We start from the raw sequence: 16,743 nt of genomic DNA on the forward strand, positions 1-16,743 counted from the left end.
ATAACAGTCCCGCGTGCGGCACCTGTCACGTCTTTGATAAAGTCTCCGTGCATCACTTGGCTCTTGGATGGCGAATCTCCTCAAAAGGCAAAACACATGTAATAATTATAATTATATCTGTGTTCAAAGTCCTTTTCTTTTTTATTTGTACTTTGTTACCTCCCATGACCGTTAGTGACAACGCAAACAAAAGAAACATCACCTGCAAGTGAGCCCGTGACAAAACGGTCAACACAAAGACAAACGACATCAGCAGCAGCGACGACGCCCTCTGGCACTTGTCGAGACGAAAAAAAAAAGACATTTGGGTTGATTGACACAAAGTTCCCATCACTCCCCATCCTCCTCCCCTTGCCCTCATCTTCCTCCCATATTTTTGTCTCTCCTCTAAGCGCTGTCGCCGCACCGACATCTGACAAAACATCGTCTGCGCCATAAAAGTTCACCGGTGGAGCCTTCCTGTTATCCCCGCGTAGCGCTCACCTGCACTTTGACAGTCGTCGTTACATCCAATCCACCATGTCGGGGGCCTCCCGGTGGGACGATGACAAGCCAACAGTTTGTTACTCCAAACAAAGCACTCTCTCTGTTTTGTTTTGTTTTTTCCTCCGACGTTCCCGCTCTGCATTAAGTGCATGGGAGTGACTCGGGAACAGTAGCGGGCGTTGGGGGGGGGCTTTTATCGTTGTAATTTGCAGCCACGCGTCGGGCGAGGCGAGCGGTCGGCGGCGACACCGAAGTGCACTTTCCTCGGGTTGAAATTGACAAGCCAATCACGGATGAATAAATAAAACAAAACAACTCGGCTCTCGGAAGATGCAAAATGAGCCAGGGGGTGAGGTATTTCTCACGCCCAGGCGTGAGAGTCAGTACGGTTTGGCATTTTGGATGGTGAGTTGGCAAATGTGCACATTTTCGGGGGGGGGGGGGGGGGGGGGGGGCAAGAGAAGGAAATGGCGGAGGATAAAATGTCACAGTTGATGGACGGCAAAGGTCCATCCTCCGGCGAAAGATGGAGAAGACGGGAGGGGAAAAAGTCACCGGGAGAAAGGCGAGGGATTACGGAGGAGAGGAGAAAAAAAAGAAGGCTGGAGATGGAGGGAATATTTGGTGAAAGGTGAAGAGGGTCAGGTAGATTTCAATAACAGATGGAAGGGGAGAGGAATGACGTGGGTGTCTTGGGAAAGGTTAAGGGAGATTTTGTTAGATGTGATTTTATTTATACCTTCCCGACTCTTTCTAATGGGGACTTAAAGTCACCGTGAGGTTACCTTGGCAACCGAAATGTGCAGTCGGACTTGCGGCGGGATGTTATTCGTGCACAATTATCCCTCTGTGACTATTTGGCTGCGACAGATTAATGGTGTTTCCATTCATTTCAATGGGGAAAGATGATTTGAGTTACAAAGTTTGGTTTTTCCCTTGTACTTGTTTTTGTCCTGATGCAGATATCCCACATAAAATCATGATCATTTATTTTAACGGCTATTTTTTCGTCCCTTAATGCCGACAATAAATATATAACGTCTGATGTTTTTCTGATTTTAAAAGACTCAAGTACAGCGTGAGTACTTTTTCCACCTCCGCTGTAGCGAATCAAATCTTCTACTGCGGATTTGCACGTGTATATTGGATTGTGTGTGTGTGAGTGTGTGAGGCCATGAATCTGTCCCTCGACCGCCGCCGTCTCCATGGCTGTACGCCGCGTGTGAATCACTGATGGCAAGCGAGCCCATAAAGCCCCGTGAGCGGTTAGCGGCGATGGCTGTTAGGAATGATCACAGCCTTGCCTGGCTGCTATACTTCCATCTCCCCCCCGCCTCCCCGTAGGCCCGTCTTGACGACTTGGCCGGCCGGGCGCACGGTCACGGCTGACGGCGGTCCCGATGGCCATCACGTCAGCAGCGATGATGGAATGTATGAAATATGGGCTCTTTGTCTGTGCTGTTGGACGGGGTGGAGGTTAGAGGAAGAGGTCAGGGAAAGGGTGAAGGCAAAAGGAAAATTGCCTGTTTGGAAAGAAAGCCTCGCTCTGCCTACATCTTTTGTACCCCCCCCCCCCCCCTTCTGTACAGTGAAAGACATTTGTCAGAGCTGATTCGAGCGTGTTAATAATGCACGGTGGTCGATATTATCAAAGCTGATGCCGGCGTCATATTTAAAGCTACGACTTTAGGACGGATGAGGCAGCACGTCGGAGTGCAAGGGGTCTGCAACCTGTGGCACTTTTATCCGTCCGTTACGTCTCTCAGAGACTTGCCTCGATAAATATTTAATTCGAAATGACTTTGTTCGTTTGTCAAATGCAAGTTTGCATTTGAAGGTTATTTTGGAACGATATTAAAAACATCACTCAGGCATCACAGACGACAGTGTGAAAATGAAGGGGACGTCGGCAGCGCCGATGTGGCTGAGGTTCAGGCACAGATAACACTTTCATCGTGTGAAATACAGATTTTAATTGGCTGTTTGGTTCAAACAGTAAAAAAATGTTAAGTGATGAGTGCAATGTAAGCACACTGCAAAAGAAGCTCAACAGTGCCCCCGACAGGTCATATGGTATTACCGTCACTTTTTTATCTAGTCCCTTTGTGACTCCTCTTTTTTTGGGGGGTGTAATGGTGGAAATTTATCAGAAGTATGATCGGCTCATAAAAATGAAATGTTCCGCCGCCTCTACAGGATCTGCTGAAGGATATACGAGGCTGAGGGGGATTAAGGTGAACCCCAAGCTGGCTCCTGTCCAAAGTATTCTTTGCCAAGGTTAGACTATCCTCTTGGCCTTTTATGCACACACACAGACACAGACACACACCTTGGCATTATCTTGCCATAAGCAAGGTTAAGGTTAGAGCACATCTCTCTTTTTATGTTACTTGGAAATGTATTTATTTATTTATGTATTTTATTTATTTATTTTGGGAAAGCTCCGTATTTTCAAGAATTGCGTCAAATATTTTCCCGATGAAATATTTTCCAGGGTAAAAGTGGAAACCTTCTGCAAATGAAGAAGACACTCCATAAACGTAGCAGACAGTCAGCTCCATTCATCACTGGAGGGGCTCACAGGGCCCCTGGGTGCCCCCTGGCAAGTTCAAACCAGCAATCCCCTCACTGGTGGAGCACAAAGAAGGTGACCCCGAGCTACAGCAAGGAGAAGGGTAATAATAATAATCATCATCATCCCTCTGGGTGTATCCAAGCGCTTGGATGGAGATGGCAAGGGCGGGCGACGGCATTAAAGGCGTCCTCTTTTTGCCGAATGGATTTCTTTCAGCATTTTAAAACATCTGTGCGTGTGTGTGTGTGTGTGTGTGTGTGAGTGGAGTATAGAATGTCTGAGATCATCACTGTTGCAGGACAATGATTAGCACGTTTGTTGTCACCTACAAACATTGGGTTCTCACGCTGTAGGTGTCAGTAGTCCAAAGTTTATGGCTTGGCTGACATTTCCAGAGCCAGTCAGTCCGTGTAAAAAGTTTGAGACCCCCTTTCTAACTTCAATGGAGCAAGCTGATTTGTGATTTCAGGACGAACTAAAATGGAATGTTTTTTTTTTCCTGCATTTGCTTTGTTGATGCTGGCATTTTCCAAAGATACAATTCCGTCTTTGACGGCAGCCATTCTTAGCCGGGAGCATGGCGGCGGCTGTGTCGCGAGTGACAGAAGTGGTTCATCGCCGTCAGGTCGTCTTTGTCTCGGCAGACTAATTACGGAGTAATGGCTGTCAATGATGTCAGGGAATTGATGTAGCGCGACACATGCTAACGGCGCTCAGGGGTCTCACGGAGCCTTGCTAACTCGATGCGCTGCTTATTTATAGAGCACGTGAACCGGCCCGAGAGCGCTGAGATTTATGTTACCCTGTAAAAAATAAAAGAAAGAAAGAAAATGCCATTAGCGCTTGAATATGACGAGGTCATCTGTTCTGCTGATGAAGGACGGATAAAAGACAAACTTGCATCCCGCGGCCGATGCATGCCTCCATGGGACCCCCGTGCAATATTTGATTTTAGGGCCCTCTGCCAATAACATTGAATGACTTACTCCTAAATTAGCTAGATATGAACACAATATATGAATACTTCCGCCAATCACAAGTCCTTTCCCACTAGCTTATTTCCCCTTTTTTTTACGATTTGTCTGGTGTTTGCAGTTTCACGACAGGTGGACCCCAAGATGACCCCCATTAAACAGTCCGGTACATTTTTTTAATTAGTGAGAACTGGCGCGAAACGACGTGACGCCTTCATATTAATGGGACTTTAATTGAGGTCGTTGGCGGGTCCCCCGTTGAGGCTTTCAACCTCTAAAATGGCTGACGTGCCCGTAAGGGCAGCAGGAGCAGTAGACGACCCACCGACCCCCAAAGTGCACTATTTGAATGATGACAGCCATCTCTGTTATTCATGTGAGGATGTCACCTTGTTGACAATGACAGTCAGAGTCAGAGCTACATCCTGCTTAATTACACTTGTGCTAACTGACTTGTGGGGACACAGCAGCCAGCCCGTGAATGCGGATCCATCAGATTGTTTTGTGTGTAAAGAAGGTGGCTGCACATGCACTTTAAAAGTGAAGGTCAACGCCGTCAGGATAATTAATGTCCGCCGCTTTTCACAAAATGTTGAATCACAGGCTGGAACCGCTCCCTCCAGAGGATCTCTTGTTCAATTTCATTTAAGACGCAGAGCAAGGAAATGGAAAAGAAAAACGCAAAGAGACATGATGTATTATTATTATTATGATGATGATGATGATGATGAGAATAATACAAAGATAGGTACATTTAAGTGAACTGGCGGACGGACCTCAAACCTTAAAAAAAATACCTGAATTAAAATATGTACGCTTGTGTAATTTTGAGAGACGGGTATTAGGACTCATGGTTGTGATTCGCTACTTTATTTTTGTCTTTTTTCTTTTTTTTTTTTTTTTTTTTTTTTTTACGGCAGGGTGCACCCACCTCATTTTTGATCAGGCTAATGTATTGGCTACCTAAACTGTCCTCTGATAAAGACCCCACCTACTCTCCGGCAAATCATGATTCCAGGAAGCTCCGAAGCCGGCTTCGGTGAGGAAAACAAGACCTTTCTTTTGCTTTCAAAACGTTGCCTGCCTGCGGGTTTTAATGGAAATGTTCTTAATTTCGCTGCGTGCTGACGAGACCTTTACAAACGATGCTTTACTGTTAGCTGATAGCGCTAGCTTCTGCAGCTAGCCGCTGTGAGCTCGCCGCCATTGATTTTCCCTTTAACCACAGCATAGACGTCTGTAGTTCGTATTCACTGAGTGTTTGATTGTGGCGTCTGTCAACATATTCACACTAATAATGTGACAGCTCTGGCCTATCTAAGCAGTGACAAAACGTGCAAACTTTACGGTCATTGGACGAAGCGGCCACGCTGAGCGTTCCTATTGGTCAGAAGCCCTAGCGTCTTTCTGTTTACAAGCGAAACTGCTGGTGCACTCATCTTCCCGTTCCAGGAAATGTAGGCACACTAAATGGTGTCAATGAGTCTTTAAGGGACCTAAGTTGCCTGTTATTGCAATGTGGGAGGAGGCTGGAGCAAACCTACGCAAGCATGGGGAGAACATGCATACACCAGGAAGGTGGAATCAAAAAACATATTGTGGTTGTAAATGCCCTTCTACTAATATGTCCAATATCTAGTTGAATTCGATTCATTGTTCAGTCCTAATTTCTACAGTTAATTATTACGTTCCTATCTCCTCTATTATGCCCTAATGTTTCTTCTAATGCCTGCTGCCAGGTGCAGGCTGGACGATGTGGCTTCTGTGGATCTTACTATTGTCGCCGCTCGCCGCAGCGTCTGGTGGCGGGGCAGACTCCAAGGCCGTCACCACCACCCTCGCCACTAAGTGGGCTGACACGCCTCTGCTCCTGGAGGCCAGGTAGGGAATTAACAAACACTGCTTAAAATGTCCATTTAAACATTTCCCAAAGCGCAATGGCAAATTTCTTTTGCGTCATCGTCTTCAGTGAGTTCCTGGCAGAGGAGAGCCAGGATAAATTTTGGGACTTTGTTGAAGCCAGTCAGAACATCGAGGACCATGATGGTGAGCGGTGATGTTTGCAATTTCTGTCAAAATGGCTGCACCCTTTAATGGATAAAAATGGATTTATTTGATTGATTCTGATTCCAATGCCTCGTTTGCTTCTCGCTCTCCAGCCAACACAGACCAAGCCTATTACGAGGCGATAGTGCAGACAGCAAGCGCCTTGCTCAGCTCTGTCCAAGTCAACATGCTCAAGTTCGCCCTGTCCCTCAGAGCCTACTCGGCAACAGTGCACTCCTTCCAGCAGGTATTGTCAATTTAACTTTTTGTTGTGATTGTTTTTTTTATCTGGCGTTTAATGATCCCGCCGTGCCGCCTCTAGATTGCGTCCAATGAGCCTCCTCCTGCCGGCTGTTCAGCCTTTTTTAGCGTCCACGGAGAGAAAACGTGCGATCCCGACACCTTGAAAGCACTCTTGAAAACGGCGTCAGAAAGGTAGCGACAAATAGAAACAAGTCACCAAGACTCCCGATAATAATTGACCTCTCTGCCACCCTCCCAGGCCCAAGCCTTATCTTTTTAAAGGCGACCATAAATATCCCGGATCAAAGTCGGACGCTCCCGTCGTCATCCTGTACGCCGAGTTGGGGAAAGCGCAATTCCGGGAACTTCACCTGGCCGTCGTGGACAAAGTCGGCGAAGGCCTGGCCACTTACGTGCTCCGTCATTATGTTGCTGTAAGTGTTACGTTCAGTTTGTCCTTTTTAAAACATCACGAATCGTCCTTCACGGATCCTTTTTCCTGGTAGAATCCAAGCGCAAAGAGGGTCTCTCTCTCCGGATATGGAGTGGAGTTGGCCATCAAAAACCAAGAGTACAAGGCAAAGGATGACACACAAGTCCAAGGTAGACATGCACGCACACAAAACCACACTTGATGTGATTTAATTAATTGATTGCGGTTTTAGGGGCGGAGGGGAACGCCACGATGATCAGAGAGAACGATCCGGTGGATGAGGTCCAGGGATTCCTTTTTGGCCAACTCAAGTAAGCCGAGCACACTTTATTTCCTCACCACAGAATAAGAACACGTTATCAGAGGGGCATTGTGTATCTCCAGGACAGTATACCCAGAATTGAAAGAACAGCTGAAGGAGCTGAGGAAGCATTTAGTGGAAAGCACCAATGAAATGGCACCACTCAAAGTCTGGGAAATGCAAGGTGAGTTTCAAAATGATTTTGAATCTTTTGAAATGCAGCCATTTACAATTTTAGACAAAGAAATGAATTTGAAAAGGGCAATCTAACACCAAGTAAGAGACTCCGAACAGTCGGCAAGGATGAAACACATCCTCGGCTTACAGTTTAACACCTGCTGGCATTATATCTGCCACTTGCAATTTTGACACAAGGACAATTATCGTGAAATGCAGCAAAATGCTGATTCAATCAAAACAATTTGCACCTCCTGTTCTACAGACTTGAGTTTCCAGACAGCTGCCCGCATCCTGGGTGCCCCAGCAGCCGAAGCCCTTAATGTTATGAAGGACCTCAGTCAGAACTTCCCCAACAAGGCCAGGTAAACACACACATAGAAGCACCTGCGTGATGAAGTTCCACTCATTAAAATATGTCCATCCCCCACCCCCCACCCCACCCCCCTTGTAGGTCCATCACCAAAACAGTGGTCAGCGCCGAGATACGCAAAGAGATTGGCGAAAACCAGAAGGTAGCGACCGCTTGAGCTTCTCAGCTATGTCGCTGGCCGTTTGAAAGCTGTGGAGGCCATATTTTCAATAGCGTGAATTGAATCGCTTTTCATTGTGCTGCTGCCGTTTTATAATTGACTTTTGTCTTTAAACGCAACAGATAAAAAAAATTGCGAAAGTGGAAAAAAAAATGGATAAGTACCACAAACCAATATTGCACAGAGCCCTCAAACCACCTCCTCGTCTTTAGGGTCCAAGGGGAAATATCTCAAAATGAGGACTACTTTTTTTTTTTTTTTTTTTAATATTACTTAAAGTGTGGACGAATGCACCCGCGTGACATTTTCTCTGTCTGTTTGAGCGAGATGCACAATATTTATTTCCTCGGCGTCCTGTTGTAATTGCGGCGCTCCCAAGTTTGATTAAACTAACATCTTTGTCTCTCCCTAATGAGATTGAACGGGCGCCAGGCAGCGACTTCCTGCAATGTCACGCAGGCAATAGTTGGCTTGTTTAACTCGGGCTTGGAATTGCTCAACTACTGGACTCTTGCGCAAAGCTGACAGGGCTTGTTGGTGTCGACCAGTTAATAGTGTAAGAGAGGGTTAGGGGTTAGAAACTGGGGAATGGCTTCCTCTAGTTGTACTCAAAATCACTTCGACTAACTACTGATGGTGATACTCGGAGGTGTTTTTTTATCGGTGGTACTTGGTGTAAAGTATTTGACAACCACTGGCATAACAAACAAAACAAAACAAAACCATGAGTTTAGTATGAATTTGGGATTTATTTGTCTTCTTTCAGTTCTTCAAAGGAACACTGGGGCTGCACCCAGGCGACTCTGCCTTGTTCATCAACGGCCTACACATTGATCTGGACTCCCAAGACATTTTCAGGTACTCGCACTTGAGTATTTAGCAAACCAACCAGCTGTTTGCTCCTGCTGTGATTTATTCTTTTTATTTTCTGGCATTATTTGTCATTTTTAGTGTTGCATACAAATATGTTGAACTCGCGCATAGTCTGAGCTGTTTTGTGTTTGGTCCTAGTGTGTTTGAGGTGCTGCGCAGCGAGGCGCAAGTAATGGACGGTCTTCGCTCGCTGCTCATCGACACCCCCTACATCCACGACATCCTCAAGCTCAACGTGCAGCCGACAGACTCCGACTACGCCGTCGACATCCGCAGCCCTGCCATTAGCGTGAGAGGAAGCGTCAACCCCTCCAATCATGTTCATCATTTCAGATCATCATGTTGTGTTGTGTGTGTGTTTTAGTGGATTAACAACTTGGAGATAGACCACAAGTACAGCGCGTGGCCTTATAATGTTCAGGAGTTGCTCAGGCCCACATTCCCCGGAGTGATCAGGCAGATCCGCAAGAACTTCCACAATCTGGTAGGACGCCACCCCTCAAACCAAGCCAGAACACTTTCACATTATTTTGTGCGTTTGTGTGTAGGTGATCATTCTGGATCCGACTCGGGAGAGCGCCGTGGAGCTGCTAAGTGTCGCAGAGATGTTCTATTCCAACAACATCCCGCTCAGGTAGCACCTGGCATCTTTGGTGAATGCTGATGCCGTCCAAATAAGAAACTCACCTATGTGTTTTGTAGGATCGGCCTTGTGTTTGTGGTGTCGGACGAAGACAACATCAACGGAATGGAGGACGCGGGCGTGGCCCTGCTGCGCGCTTACAACTACATCAACGACGAGGTGGACAGCCACAGCGCTTTCGACGCAGTCGTCTCAGTGAGTCCAAGCCGCCGACGTGCGATACGCCACAGCTTTGTTGTCCTCGTCACCTCATCTTTTTTTTTCTCTCCTTAAGATGTTCAACCATGTCCCTCCTGGAGGGCGACTGACGGTCAGCAATGTGATTAAAGTTCTGGAGAAGAGGTTCCCCTACGTGGAGGTCAGCAGCGTCCTGGGAGCCGACTCCACCTACGACAATAACAGAAAGGTGAGGCGGCCCGTTTTATCCCGCTCAAATCCGGGTCGCTCGGACGTTCGCTGGAATTGTCGCGTGTGCACATTTTCAGGAAGGACGGGCCTACTATGAGCAAACCGGAGTGGGCCCACTGCCGGTGGTCATGTACAACGGAATACCGTTTCCGCGCGAGCACCTGGAGCCGGACGAACTGGAGACGGTCACCATGCAGAAGATCCTGGAGACCACTTCTTTCTACCAGAGGGCCGTCTACTTGGTCAGTTGGATCCGCAAATGAGGATTTGATACTCGCTCTTCCACACCCACTGGAATCCACTGATTTGCGCTCTTTGCTAATGACTTGTTTTAATCTCCGCTGTGCTGACTTGCGCTAAACTAATGAGATCGAATGCTGAGCTAACAGTCGAGGGAGGGCGCACGCTGCTGATTGGCTGACAACAAAAGGAAGAAAACAATTAGTTTTCTCATTTGGAAACCATTACAATCGAAGGGAATGGGTCTTTTTTTTATTTTTTTTTATTCATCATAAGCGACGTTCATTCGTAGGGCGAGCTGGCCAGCGATCACGACGTGGTGGACTTCATCATGAACCAGCCCAACGTCGTCCCTCGCATCAACTCCCGAGTGCTGTCCACCACCAGAACCTACCTGGACCTCTCCGACACCAGTCGGTCCATTTTCGATAACAGCCCTAAAGTGTCATAAGGGAGCCTCTTATCCAACCCCCATCCCTTTTTTTTCCTTAGACAACCATTTTGTGGACGATTACGCTCGCTTCTCCACACTGAACATGCGGGAGAAGAGCACCGCCGTGGCCAACAGCATCAATTACATGACCAAGAAAGGTCAGCACTTTAAAACGGGACTTCTTTGAGGCCTTCACTTGTGAGCTAAACGCACGATAGCACATCAACCCAGCGTGAAACTTTATTTTTCTCGCTCAGCAGAAGATGGCTACATTCGGCCAGTGACCTTCTGGGTAGTGGGAGACTTCGACATGCCTTCGGGACGCCGCCTCCTCTATGATGCCATCAGACACATGGTGACGGCATTTTTTTTGTTTATCCCATTTTTGCTCGATTATGCTTTCTTTAGCTGGTTTGATAGTTCATGTAAAAGAGAAAAGCGCAACCATTTTGACGTTTCTTGTCACCGACAGAAAACGAGCAACAACGTACGCCTCGGCATGATCAGCAACCCGTCGGCCGAGCTGTCGGTCGAGTCGAGCCGCGTGACGCGTGCCATCTGGGCCGCCATGCAGACTCAGTCCGCCAACAACGCCAAGAACTTTATCACCAAAATGGCCAAAGAGGACACGGCCGCGGCGCTGCACAAAGGAACCGACATTACGGAGTTCGCTGTTGGGGTGAGGTTCATCTCGCTTCTCCGTCTCTGTTCATGTTGTGGCAAAAATTAAGAGTTGTTTCATGTTTGTTTTTTTCCATCAGGGGATGGACTTGTCATTGTTCAAGAGTGCATATGATAGTCACAAATTTGACTTCCTGCTTTCCCATGCCGTCTACTGCCGAGACGTCCTCAAGCTAAAGAAGGGCCAGCGAGCCGTCATCAGCAACGGACGAGTGAGTTCTTATTTTCTTTGCTGGCTTTGTTCCTCACTTTACGCTTTCCCTTCTTCCCGCCGCAGATTATCGGGCCACTGGAGGTGGAGGAGGTTTTCAACCAGGATGACTTCCTCCTGCTGGAGAGCATCATCCTCAAAACCTCGGGCCAGCGCATCAAAAGCAAAGTGCAGCAGTTTGGCATCGAGGAGGACAGGTAAAAAAAAATAAAAAAATTTAACACTCTTCTTAGCTTCGTGTCTCGTTGGTACACCGAGGTCACGGCCATATTTATAGTCTTTATAAAAATGGTGCCCCTTGTTTCTGCCAGGGCCAGCGACCTGGTGATGAAGGTGGACGCTCTGCTCTCATCTCAGCCCAAAGGGGAGGCGCGCATCGAGTATAGCTTTGCCGACGACCGCCACAGGTGTGACCTTGTGACCCGAAAACGCAAGCAAACGCGAGCGAATTGATAACTTTGCGCTTATCGGCAGTGCTGTGAAGATCCGCCCCAAGGAGGGAGACGTATACTTTGACGTCATCGCCGTGGTAGATCCTGTGACGCGGGATACTCAGAAACTGGCTCCTTTCCTGATGGTAAGTCCATGCGCGCTTAGACTTAACTGACTTCATCTTCCACTCGTCCCCTGTCCGTGACTCTTTGACGCTGTGGTTTGCCTTCAGGTTCTGAAGCAGCTCGTCAACGTCAACCTGCGCGTCTTCATGAACTGCCAGTCCAAACTTTCTGACATGCCTCTCAAGAGGTACCTAGGATTCATGTTTGTAGCGTAACGTTAGCATTTTAGGAAATTGTGCCCGTTCATATTTGAGGCTAATTAATTTCCCCGCCTCCTCTCTAGTTTTTACCGCTATGTGCTGGAAGCTGAGGTGGCGTTCCAGGCGGACGGCAGCTTCTCTCCCGGCCCGATGGCGCAGTTCCTGGACATGCCCCAGTCGCCGCTTTTCACACTGAATCTCAACACTCCGGAGAGCTGGATGGTGGAGTCCGTGCGCACGCGTTACGACTTGGACAACATCTACTTAGAGGAGGTAACCTTCATGCTATGATGGTGCGATTTTTTTTTTAATCTGCTTATTTGACGATTGTCTCTCAATTTGGCAGGTGGAGAACGTTGTAGCGGCGCAGTACGAGCTGGAGCACCTTCTCCTGGAGGGTCACTGTTTCGACGTCAGCTCGGGCCAGCCGCCGCGCGGCCTCCAGTTCACGCTGGGCACCGCCTCCGAGCCCGTCATTGTGGACACCATCGTCATGGCGAACCTTGTACGCTGCTTCCCGTCGGACATTGTCAGAAATGCTTTGACTTGGCCGTCAACGTGGTGAAATGTGTTCCGCAGGGTTATTTCCAACTCAAGGCCAATCCAGGTGCCTGGAACCTGAAGCTGAGGAAAGGCAGATCTGATGAAATCTATAAGATTTATAGGTGACAATCACACTTGGGCAGGAATTCTTTTGGCATCGTCATTTTTGGACCCAATACTCATGAGTAAAAGTGTTTCCCCATTGCAGTCACGACGGGACGGACTCTCCGACAGACTCTGACGACATCATTGTGGTTTTGAATAACTTCAAGAGCCGAATCATTAAGGTCAAGGTGAGTTGGTGTGTCACGTTAACTTTGCCGGCGTGGTTTCTTCTGCCGACATCTTACCCACGCATGCACCCGTGTGTGTCCATCAGGTCCAGAAGAAAGCAGATAAGTTCAACGAGGAGCTGCTAAGCGATAGCAGCGCCGAGGAGAACGACACCGGCTTCTGGAAGTCTCTGACTAGGTAACCTCAAACCTTTTGAAGAAAAGTAATAGTAATTTAAAATATCTGTTTTTGTTATATATATATAAAAAAAAAAAAAAAAAAAAAACTTCTCGACCTTGAAAGCCTTCTCGTCCCCCCCACAGAGGCTTCACGGGCGGCAAGAAGACAGAGGAGGCCAAGCAAGATAAAGAGGATGTCATCAACATCTTCTCTGTGGCCTCGGGTCACCTGTACGAGCGCTTCCTCAGGATCATGATGCTGTCGGTCCTGAAGAACACCAAGACGCCCGTCAAGTTCTGGTTCCTCAAGAACTACCTGTCGCCAACCTTCAAGGTGAGGCCTTGTCCATCGCTAGCCGCCTATAATATCACACGCTATGCTTGAAAGCTTGTCTTTGCCGTCCCGTAGGAGTTCATCCCCCACATGGCCAAGAAGTACGGCTTCCAGTACGAGCTGGTGCAGTACAAGTGGCCCCGCTGGCTTCACCAGCAGACGGAGAAGCAGAGAATCATCTGGGGCTACAAGATCCTCTTCCTGGATGTCCTGTTCCCGCTCGCTGTTGACAAGATCCTCTTTGTGGATGCTGACCAGGTCCATGAAACAAACAAATTTCTATGACAAACATTTTTTTGCTAAATGTTACTTTTCTTTTGCTCACCCTCCTGTGTATACTTTGTTGTTCTTGTGGGCATTTAGATCGTGCGTACTGACCTGAAGGAGCTGCGGGACTTTGATCTGGAAGGGGCGCCGTACGGCTACACGCCTTTCTGCGAGAGCAGACGGGAGATGGACGGTTATCGATTCTGGAAGTCCGGATACTGGGCCAGTCATTTGGCAGGACGCAAGTACCACATCAGGTACATGAGACAAAAAAAAAAAAAAAAAAAATGGTTGGTGATTTGCCCTCATGTGCTGTGTTCCCTCCAGCGCCCTCTACGTTGTGGACCTGAAGAAGTTCAGGAAGATCGCAGCAGGGGATCGACTACGTGGTCAGTATCAAGGCCTCAGCCAGGACCCCAACAGTCTGTCCAACCTGGACCAGGTAGATGCACAGCTTCAAGTTGCACTCAACTCTTTTGAATGACTTTTCTTCTTCTTCTTCCTGAAAGGATCTTCCAAACAACATGATCCACCAAGTGCCCATCAAGTCTCTGCCTCAGGAGTGGTTGTGGTGTGAGACGTGGTGCGACAACGCCTCCAAGAAAAAGGCCAAAACTATAGACTTGGTAAAAAACATGCACAACAAATACTATGCACACCAACACCAAAGTTCTCCTAATTAACAAAAACAAATCAAATAAGTGAAAGTAAAATTGAAAAGATATTAAAAAAAAGAAAAATCGATTTGCTTCTGCTTGTTTTTGTAGTGCAACAACCCAATGACGAAGGAGCCCAAGCTTCAGGCGGCCGTGCGGATCGTGACCGAGTGGAGCGACTACGACCAGGAGGTCAAACGGCTGCAGATGCGCGTCCAACAGGAAGTGACACAGAGAACTACCACATCAGAATTGTCCGGCACAGGTACAACATTACTCATTGACACCCACTAACCATGCACAAACACACACATACAACCTCAAACTTCAACATTGGTCTCTTGAACGTTTGCTTCTTTCAGACGAACACACGGAGCTGTAAGGACGCATATCTTATCAGGACGGACGCTAAAGCCAGCTCTGTTTCAAGAGTGCACAGAACGACTGTCCACAAGATAGCCGGCTACTTCCAGAATCAAGCCATGTTTTGTTTCATGGCACCGCAGCCTCACATTTTTGAGCTTCTAGGTTCCTTTAGGGTTTTTGGCCTCCTGTGGGGAGTTTGCCAGAGTACCTGGAGGACTTTGAGCTTTGGTGATTTTCTCCAGCAAATGCATGTTAGTTTCATTCAACACTGAACACAATTGGCAATAGTGATTGTTTCCTCTAAATGTTCCCTGCGATCGGCTGGCAACCGGGCCAGGGTGGACCCCTGCCTCTTTCCCAATCAACTGGGATGGGCTCCAATTTGTGAGAGTATGTGTGAGAAATGTTATTTGTGAAAGATAGTCTATCAAATTCCATTTTTGTGGTCTCTATGATGTCCATGCTTGACAACTTTGTTTTCAATGGCGGCCACACACGCACTGTGGTGTGGCAAGAACTTCTTACCTTTTTTTAAACTGCATTTTTGTCACCGACTTGGGGAATGAAGACTTTTCTTGAGTGCCGGCGCAGAGGGCAATAAATTAGTGGAATATTTCCTGTGTTTTTGTTGTCATATTTTTGTTTAATAAAACAAAAAGGCATAAATTAGTTGACCTTTAGATGTTTGGTATTCTTTTTGTTTCGAATGTTTTTCTCTGAAAGTTACACAAAACAAATGTAACTCGCTTTTATTACAGGTTGGTATGATGGAGGGATGGAGAGAGAATCATGCATACATGTAATGTAGTATTATACTACAATTATTATATAATTATACTATATTATACTACTATTAATGTAATATTCAATCTCATGTCATAAAATATATAATATAGCCATGCTGTGGGGCAAAAATACACATCCACCTAAGGCACTGAACCGAAACACTCCAATTTGAGGGTCAGCGGGGGTTTTGAATTGCTCTGTCGCCCTCTCGTGGCAAAGGTGTGAAGCACATGCTTAAACCAGTAATATCAGGTATACACTAATATACAAGTTTTAGCTCCTGCAGAACATGAAAGTGGCTAAAACTTTTCACGCAGGTGTTTTTAACGAGGGTAACTTTGGAAAACATGTTGGAACGCGGCCCGAGGACTAGCGCTTGATACTTGTGACCTTTGACCAAGATACTTCCCTAATAAAGTGGCCTGATATTAGGTACACTTGAAAATGGCGGTGTACCTAATGCAGTGCTTCTCAAGTAGTGGGGCGCGCTGGTAAGAAAACCAACTGGCTAATTGATTTGTTTTAATTGAGAGAAAAAAAAACATCAGCAAAAGCATTTCACTAACTGACCAGGAGATGGCGACAGCGCGGCATCTGAAGACCATGGATCGTTCTGCTATGCCGGTTTAAAAAAAAAAAAAAAAAACGTAATTAGCTAGGGGTCAAAGGTCAAAGTTTACGGTTCAAAGTTCACCCAGGGGTCAAAGGTCGGTTCAAAGTTCACGGGGTCATGTGCACATTTTCGAGTTTTAACTAGAGTTGAAAGTTCCGGGTTGAAAGGTCACCCAGGGGTCACCACGGGGTCACCGCGGGGTCACCGCGGGGTCACCGCGGTCACCACGGGGTCACCGCGGGGTCACCGCGGGTTCAAAGTTCAGGGTTCACTTTTTTTTTTTTTTTTTTTTTTTTTTTTAGGTTAACCTTTATTTAACCCAGTGCTTCTCAATTATTTTCTGTTACGCCCCCCCCTAGCAAGAAGAAAACTATTCGCGCCCCCCCTCCCCACCGTGACTATCCTAACTTGTCTTGTAAGTCGTAAAATGTTGCACTGTCGCAAACGTGACAGAAGTAACAATGAGAGCGCCACTGCCCCCTGCTGTAGTAAACGCGCAATTACACTTTATTCTAGTACTGCCAAAAAAAAAGCCTGTTCCCCAGGGTCACACGCGCCCCCCCAGGAATAGCACTCCATTAGGTACAGCGCCATTTTCAAGTGTACCTAATAATAGGCCACTTTATTAGGGAAATATCAGGGTCAAAGGTCACAGGTGTCAAGCTCTAAAAAGGAGTTTTATATTTATACATTATAGTAATTAATATTATTA

General features: G+C 47.0%; 1 protein-coding gene and 1 long non-coding RNA gene across 5 annotated transcripts in view; both read left to right on the forward strand.

Moving 5' to 3' along the window:
* Positions 1–3,594, forward strand: part of LOC133168864 (uncharacterized) — a 31,437-nt gene extending 27,843 nt beyond the window's left edge. For both annotated transcript variants that reach the window (XR_009718320.1, XR_009718321.1), the window contains 2 exons: positions 2,683–2,763; positions 2,981–3,594. This is a non-coding gene — a long non-coding RNA (uncharacterized LOC133168864). The remainder of the gene's footprint in view (positions 1–2,682; positions 2,764–2,980) is intronic.
* Positions 3,595–4,997: 1,403 nt separating this feature from the next.
* On the forward strand, positions 4,998–15,312 carry uggt1 (UDP-glucose glycoprotein glucosyltransferase 1). 3 transcript variants are annotated; one of them, XM_061300369.1, is made up of 39 exons: positions 4,998–5,074; positions 5,775–5,916; positions 6,005–6,081; positions 6,195–6,328; positions 6,404–6,516; positions 6,584–6,758; positions 6,831–6,927; positions 6,990–7,068; positions 7,142–7,242; positions 7,501–7,600; positions 7,690–7,750; positions 8,535–8,626; positions 8,780–8,930; positions 9,006–9,125; positions 9,190–9,275; positions 9,344–9,479; positions 9,559–9,690; positions 9,770–9,934; positions 10,225–10,345; positions 10,425–10,523; positions 10,623–10,720; positions 10,838–11,044; positions 11,127–11,258; positions 11,324–11,454; positions 11,569–11,664; positions 11,732–11,834; positions 11,922–12,001; positions 12,098–12,287; positions 12,361–12,519; positions 12,594–12,679; positions 12,766–12,850; positions 12,937–13,028; positions 13,154–13,343; positions 13,419–13,601; positions 13,707–13,867; positions 13,938–14,052; positions 14,120–14,236; positions 14,378–14,531; positions 14,629–15,312. In XM_061300369.1, exons 1-39 carry the CDS (start codon positions 5,044–5,046, stop codon positions 14,646–14,648), a joined length of 4,611 nt encoding a protein of 1,536 aa, XP_061156353.1. In that variant the 5' UTR covers positions 4,998–5,043; the 3' UTR covers positions 14,649–15,312. The 3 variants fall into 3 exon arrangements, with proteins under 3 accessions (XP_061156353.1, XP_061156354.1, XP_061156355.1); XM_061300370.1 differs by having other exon boundaries at positions 10,626–10,720; XM_061300371.1 differs by lacking the exon at positions 4,998–5,074 and adding an exon at positions 5,339–5,613.
* The last annotated feature ends 1,431 nt before the right edge of the window (positions 15,313–16,743 follow it).

Source organism: Syngnathus typhle, linkage group LG16, assembly GCF_033458585.1.
Source record: "Syngnathus typhle isolate RoL2023-S1 ecotype Sweden linkage group LG16, RoL_Styp_1.0, whole genome shotgun sequence".
NCBI classification, from domain to species: Eukaryota; Metazoa; Chordata; class Actinopteri; order Syngnathiformes; family Syngnathidae; genus Syngnathus; species Syngnathus typhle.

Excerpts from the sequence above, each read along its gene's own strand:
- uggt1 (XM_061300369.1), top strand. The coding sequence starts at position 5,044 with ATGATTCCAGGAAGCTCCGAAGCCGGCTTCG. Across the intron at positions 7,243-7,500 it reads CAAAGTCTGGGAAATGCAAG|ACTTGAGTTTCCAGACAGCT; the intron begins GTGAGTTTCAAA and ends CCTGTTCTACAG. Across the intron at positions 9,276-9,343 it reads TCCAACAACATCCCGCTCAG|GATCGGCCTTGTGTTTGTGG; the intron begins GTAGCACCTGGC and ends TGTGTTTTGTAG.